The 7,381-nt window shown below is 45.2% G+C and overlaps 1 protein-coding gene across 1 annotated transcript; it reads right to left on the reverse strand.

Moving 5' to 3' along the window:
• Positions 1 to 3,793: 3,793 nt before the first annotated feature.
• On the reverse strand, positions 3,794 to 7,058 carry DCAF12L2 (DDB1 and CUL4 associated factor 12 like 2). Its single transcript, XM_058535309.1, has one exon. It carries the CDS (start codon positions 6,669 to 6,671, stop codon positions 5,280 to 5,282), a length of 1,392 nt encoding a protein of 463 aa, XP_058391292.1. The 5' UTR covers positions 6,672 to 7,058; the 3' UTR covers positions 3,794 to 5,279.
• Between the last annotated feature and the right edge of the window lie 323 nt (positions 7,059 to 7,381).

A 7,381-nucleotide genomic window follows, 5' to 3' on the forward strand; every position in this document is an offset into this window, starting at 1 on the left:
AAGAAAATGTGGTATGTATACACAAATGAAATATTATTCAGCCATAAAAAAGAAGGAAATCCTTCCATTTGTGACAACATGGGCATTATGCTAAGTGAAATAAGTTAGACAGAGAAAGACAAATTCCATATGACCTCACTTATATGTGGAATCTAAAAAAAAAAAAAAAAATGAAGTCATAGATACAGAGAACAGAGTGGTGGTTGCCAGAGGTGGAGGGTTGGGAGTGGGCGAAACGGGTGAAGGGGGTCAAAAGGTACAAACTTCCAGTTATAAAATAAATAAGTCCTGGGAATGTAATGTACAGCATGGTGACTATAGTTAGTAATACTGTATTGCATATTTGATAGTTGCTAAGAAAGTAGATCTTAAAAGTTACCATCACAAGGAAAAATAATTGTAACTATGTGTGGTGATGGGTATTAACTAGACTTACTGTGGTGATCATTTCACAATATATACATATATCAATCATTATGTTGTATACCTGAAACTAATATAAGGTTATATGTGAATTATATCTCAATAAAAAAATTAATAAAATAAAATTGCATCTCCCCTGGAATTCCTATTGCCTATTCTCTTTTATCGTGATTTATTTTATTTACTAGCATTGATAACCATCTGACATACTGTATACATTTACTGGTTTATATGTTTATTGTCTCTTTCCTTCTCAAGGGATGCAAGCCTTATGAGGGCATGACTTGCTTGTCTTGTTCACCATAGTATCTCTAGCACCTGGAACAGTGCCTGGTACATGGTAAGCATTCAAGAGATATTTGATGAATGAGTAAATAAGTGAAAATAGAAAAGTATTGATTTTTTATATATTAATTTCAAAATTGAACATCTTATTAAAGCATTTCATTGTTCCTAACAAATTTTTCAGTTGGCCCTTTTGGATTTTTTTTACAGTCATATCATCTGCAAATAATTATAAGTGCTTTCTCTTTTCCAATATTTATACCTTTTATTTTGCTATCTTTCCTAATTACAGTATCTAGAATTTTCATAATAATATTTAAAATGGTGGTGATTTTTAGAATCCTTGTTTTGTTCCCCCCCTTTCATAGGAGTTACTCTGATGTTATACCCTTAAAGAGGATTCTGGTTCAGGTTTGAAACACAACACAGACACACACACACACACACACACTTACCATATGAAGAGTATATTTCCTCATACTTTACTAAGAATTTTATCAGAATTGTAGTAAGATTTTATTGTTATTTATTGAAATTTATTAACTTGAATATGTCTTCTCATTTGACCTGTTCATATCATACATTGCAATAATAGATTTCTCAATTGTGAACAATCTGCGTTCAAGGAACTAGAGTCACTTTGCCATGATATGGTTTCCTTTTAATACACTGATACACAGCGGTTTTAAAGGATAAGTTGCATTATTTATCTATATATGTAAAACTGGTCACTTTTCATTTTGTGCAATTTTACTCAGGTTTGTTATTAATACTATGCTGGCCTCATAAAGAAAAGTAAACTTTTCTCTTTATGCTCTGAAGCTGCTCAAAATTAAATACTCCTTGACAATGTTAAATAATTTATTTGTGAGACCATCAGGTCTAGCATGTCTAAGATATGTTTATAATTATGTGTTTGTGTGTGATTTTCTAGGAGCAAAGGGCAGATTAAAAAAAATTCACAATTTTCTAGGGTTAATGATCTGTTCTGGTTTCTTATTTCTTCTTGGAAAAAGTTTAGTTATTTGTATCTTCTGATAATTTCTTCACTCAGATTTTACATTTATCTGCCTAATAAATAAATCCATGCCTGTGCCAATTTCTTCTTTCTCACTTCTAATTCTTTGTATTTGTGCTTTGGGGATTGTGATACTGAGGAAGGAACATCCTCCACTGGACACCTGTTTTGTCCTTTGGCAGCCTGGGAAAATTAGCAGAGACCTGCACCTGTGGCATTGAGGCAGGAACTCAAACACGGGCTAGTAGAAGCTGGTGGTGAGGGGATACTCCACCTCTGTGAGACTGCCAGGGCTTCGGCATGGCTGCCTGGGATGCTGGGGCCAGCAGGCTGTTGGGAGTGCTGGAGATATCTTAGACCAGCAGGCTAAGTGGTCCAGAAATCACTAACTGTGAAGTCTTGCTTTGTGACAAAGGTCTGACTTTTCATTCTCTAAGATGGTACCAGCAGTTGACCAATGAAAAAGCTTAATTAGTGGACCAATGCAAGGTCCTCGGTAAGTATTTAGGGAGGATATCTAGGAGAAAAACTGCCCTTTGTAACTGAGGAAGAGACTCGAAAATTATTATCATTTTAGTATTAAAGAAATGTTTTGTTGTCTCAGATTGATGAGGTCATGGCATTTGGGTAAAATAAGCCTCTTCTATTGTATATCCTCCCCTTTTTTCTTCTTCATTGCTTTTTAGGATCTTTAATAGGCTTTTCTATTCTGCTTGCCCCTAAGAGGGAGAGTTTCCCAGCATTTCATATCACTCACCTTCCCAGCAGCGAGAAATCGCATTCCGGGATATACAGTCAGTTCTTCACTGGGTACGTTCTCCTGGTGTCACGTAGGCACCTCAAATTCAACATGTCCCCAGTCGAGCTGATCACCCTCCACGTTGCATCCTCTATGCCTATATTCTCTATATTCATTTGTTGCCACTATTCATTTACATTCAAGCCAGAGCCTTGGAGTCCACCTAAATTCTTTGGCTTTCTTCACCCTCCACATTAAATACCAAATACTGTTTGTTCATTTTATTTTCTCCTCATTTTTCTAATAACTTCCTCCCTCTCCACACTTACCTCAAATATCCTAGTTCAGGATCTCATCATCTCCTACTTGGATTTTCTTCAGCAACATCTGATGCATTGAATACAAGTGAAACCAGGGTGCAATAAACCAGGAAACCCTACTAGGTCCAGCTAAGTATCTAAGGAATGTAGTCTTTTGTAATCCATCTCCAGATATGCGAGCCTGAACTGTAGATGTTCTCTGCCTTTGGTTTGACAGTATTTTTATTGCTTGCCCTCATTTCCTCATATTCTTGATCTTTGTTTCAGAACCTACTTGGTATTCTGACCACAAATCTACTTAACTCAGCCACAGTGGCTTAGAAAGAAAGGATCAAGATCAAGAGGATATCTGATTGGCAAAGAGCACAGAATTTGCTGACACACTGTTGGCAAGGGTGTGGTGAAGCACGCGTGCATACATTATTTATGGCAGGTTAAGTTGGTAGAACCTCTTTGGAGGGTAATTTGCCAATGGCTATTAAATATAAAATTGACCCAGCAATTCCATTTCTAGGAATTTATCCTGCAGATATACTTACACATGTGCACAAAGATTATGCACCTAAGGAATCACTGCAGAATAGCTTATAGTAACAGAAAATAAGAACCAATGTAAATGCTCATCAAAGGTGTAATGAATAGATAATGTATGTTCCAACCATACAGGGGAATATTATACAATTAAAATGAATTAGGTAGATAAGTATAAGAAAAAATCTCTAAGATTTTGTGATAAAAAGTCACAGATATGCGCAGCACGTTATCATTTGTATGAAAATTGCATACACACAGGTATCCTTATATATGTATAGACTATCGCTAAGTGGATACACATACAAAATGTACTGCTTGTGATCTACCGGCAGGAGATCAGGGATCCTGGAGTGTGAAACTTACTTTTCACTGTACACCTTTTATAAAGTATGATTTTTTTGGTCATGTGCATGTATTGCTTAATTTAAATTAAGATAAAACAAAACAACAACAAAGACCAAATGGGAAGTCTTGAGAGATGTAGTTTAAAATATTAGAAATACCTGCGTATGTAAAATGGTATACATCTATGTCTTTTCCTCACATGAGAAGTAATATATACACATACACAAATATACAGTATATTTGAGTAGGTAGTTATAGGCACAATATGTATGTTGGTGTAAATGAAAAACAGTTTGATAAATCATCTTAAAAACACAACAAGACACCTAACTTGTCCTAACCTATAGCAAGTATATTTAGATAAGGTGTTCAAAATGTTATTTAATGTTCTAACCCATGATAGGAGCATAAGTTTGCTTCTCAAAAACAAACGTACAAAGTAATGTGTGCATAGCTGATGTTTCAGCTTCAATTCAGTTTCTCTCTTGGAAGATTTTGACTTTGATTCATATATTCCTAGAAGGACAATTAAGAAAAGATAAAGTGTATATTTAAGCATTCAAAAACTTTAGCTTAGCACTTAATTGCTAAAATGCTGAACATGTTTTATTTATTTTTTTCTGCAATAGATCACATAATCCAGATCAAAGAATTATCCATGTATACAATAAAAAATTGTCAACACCATCTACATTGAGCACAACAGCCAGTCTTTCTCTGTAAATGGCTGCCTGGATAGTGTTACCTGAACTTTAAAGGAATGTTTACCCCAAAAAGTACCTCCCTGATTGTCCTGCCACATATAGGCCACTTTTGATTAGCTCCGAAAATCTGTAGCATAAATGCTACCCAAGAAAGCAGGCCATAATATAGCAGCTTTAAACAACAAGGCTGAGGGCCTTGGGGTATTGATGCTAAATTTTTACTGATTAATCAAAACTGTGATTAATAGGATGAACACCATTGTAAGATTTCTTAACTAAGAGAACATATTTTTAAAGTATTTTATGCACCAACAATATACAAACAACACTAAGTTCCAACATCCAAATGAAACACGCCCCAAATGGTGGCAATCTAGAACTTGAAATGCATTTTCTAATTGGAGCAGGGCTATAAACCTGCCCTGTTATATGATAGGTAGTTCCTCAGTCCAGGCCAAAAGACACTTTATAGCACATGTTTTCCCGAAATATCATACATCAGAAATGTGTAAAAGACCTGAACATACTGTTGAAATACCGGTAAAACTAAAGTACTGAATTGTAGTGGGAACCATGACTACATCAACCCAGAGAAAGAGCATGTGTGAATCACTCAAGAGAGAACACAATTAAGGATCAGCCAAAATTCTTTGTAAAAGAAGGCAGAAAAGATGGTGGTGTTGGGGGAGGTGCAGATAAATATTAAAGCCATGTTTTGATTGCCCAAAAGACCACTTTTTCTCTCTTTCTCTTTCTCTGTCTGCCCAAAACTAAGCACAGGTAAGCTGTGCACTTTCCACTTGGAAGACAAAAGCCACACTGAGTTAAAAGCACAAACACAAGCGTAAAGAAGGAAAGTGGGAGGGCACTGGAAGGTAAATCTGGGCACTTGGAGAACAGGGCGGCCATCCTTAGCTCCACAGGCCTGCGTAGTTCCCGTGCAGGCCTGAAGGGAGAGGCCCCCCAGCCACGAAGAGCTTCATCTCAGGCCAGTTGTAGCAGTGAGTGTAGAGCGCGTTGGGGAACTCGCCCATGCCGCCAAAGTAGTTCACCCACAGGTCGTCGTGGTTGAGCCAGCCTCTGCCACAGGTGAGCTTGAGCTTCCTCGCTGCGGGCCCAGGAGAGGAGTCCGGGCTGGCCGAGGCCTTCTCTTCCAGGAACTTCTGAGCGCGGACGTCATAGAAGAGCAGGGAGCCGTGGCCCGTGCCCACGGTGACGATGTGCTGGTAGAAGCTCAGCGAGCGCACGCCCGTGCCGCCCTCTCGGGAGCACAGGGGCCGGATGTTCTGCTGGCGCTGGCGCGGATCCAGGAAGGAGACGTGGGACTGGGAGCCCACCGCGTACAGGGACAACTCGTCACAGTAGGTTAGGCACACGTTCTCTCGGCAGTAGGGCAGCCTGATGGACAGCAGCCTGGACAGGGTGCTCCGGGCTTTCCACAGGTGGAAGTAGCCGTCCAGGGACACCGCTCCCAGCTCCTGGTTCTTGCCGCTGAAGGCCAGAGCCCGTACCTTGCGGTTACTGGGGTTGGTGCTGGCCCTGGGGATGGTCTCCAAGTCCCTCGGACGGATGTGGGCATACAGGGGGAGCCCTGCGTCGTTGTGCCAGGCGATGCTGCCGTTGAACACGTCCGGGTCCATCCGCCACAGCGCCACGGTGCCGTCGCGGGAGCCGCTCACGACCACGGTATCGCTTATCCAGGCGATGGCGAAGATCCAGTCCTTGTGGCCATGGCGGTCGCCCAGGCACACGGGGTCCAGGGTGGGCAGCTGGTAGACAGCCAGGCTGTTGGGGTTCTCGCCCCCGGTGGCCAGAAGCGTCTTGGAGGGATTCAGCTCGATGGCGTGGATGCCGCAGCTCGGCTGGGCCCGGGCCAGCCCGGGCCCCCGGTCGCGCATCAGGGGGATGCGCGTGATCTGGCCCGACTGCACGTCCACCACGAAGAGCGTGTTGCACTTGGTGCCGCACACCACCTGCCTGGCGTTCAGCCACTGCGACGCGAACACCTTGTTGAGGGTGCCCAGGGCCAGCTCGCGCTCCCGCAGCAGCTCGGGCAGCTTCCGCACCGCGTAGCCGCGCAGCTCGCCCTCGAAGCCCGGGAGCCCGGCGCGGCCCCGCGCGCCCACCTCGCGGCCCTTCAGGTAGCGCACCAGCGAGCGCCGCGCCGCCGGCCGCTTCTGCCTCTTGAGCAGCAGCGGTCCCTCTCCGTCCGCCGCCGCCGAGCCCTGCGACGACGAGCTCGCGGCGCCCGCCTCGGCCGCTGGCGCTTTCCGCTTCCTGCTACCTGTTTGCTGCGGGGCCATGGCGGGCGGCGGGCGAGTGGCGGCGCGGCGGCGGCGGCGGCGGCGGCGCGTGGCACCCGTGTTGGCCGTGGCGGCGGGGACGGCGGCGCCTCCGCGTCAGGCGGGAGCGCGGGCTCTCAGGAGCCAAGAGGCGCAGACGACGGCGGGGCGCGGAGCCTACCGAGTCCGGGGCGCGGCGGCGGCGAGGGAGGCGAGGGCGACGGGGCCGCGCGAGGAACGCGCGCCGGAGGCAGCGGAGTGCGGGCCGAGTGCGGGCGCAGCGCCGCGGCGAGGGCGGGAAGTGCGGCCGGCGGGGCGGCGGGAGCGAAGTCGGTGTGGGACGACGACGCGGGGGCCCCGAGAGTGAGGGGCGGAGGCAGCGGGAGGCGCGGGCTGGGAGCGGGCGTGGGGTGCGGAGTACAACACACCAGGCTGGGAGGGGTCGGAGGGGGGCAGGAGGTGGGGATGGAGCCCGCGCGGTGGAGACTCACCCAGGACCAGTGCTCCAGGATCCCCAAGCCTTCTCCGTGTGGACACATCCTAGTGCGCCTGCCCAGGCTCCCTGATAGCCTCCTCGGGGTGTTTCACTACCCTCAGGACAGCGACCAACTAGCCTTAAAATCTCTGCTTAAATAAAATCTAAAAGCTAAAATATAGTCAAGTATGAGGCTAGAAGGAGCTCTGACAATTATTATCTGTCCAAGAAAGGAATGTGCACTTGTTGCGATCCT

This window comes from Diceros bicornis, chromosome X (genome assembly GCF_020826845.1).
Source record: "Diceros bicornis minor isolate mBicDic1 chromosome X, mDicBic1.mat.cur, whole genome shotgun sequence".
NCBI lineage: Eukaryota > Metazoa > Chordata > Mammalia > Perissodactyla > Rhinocerotidae > Diceros > Diceros bicornis.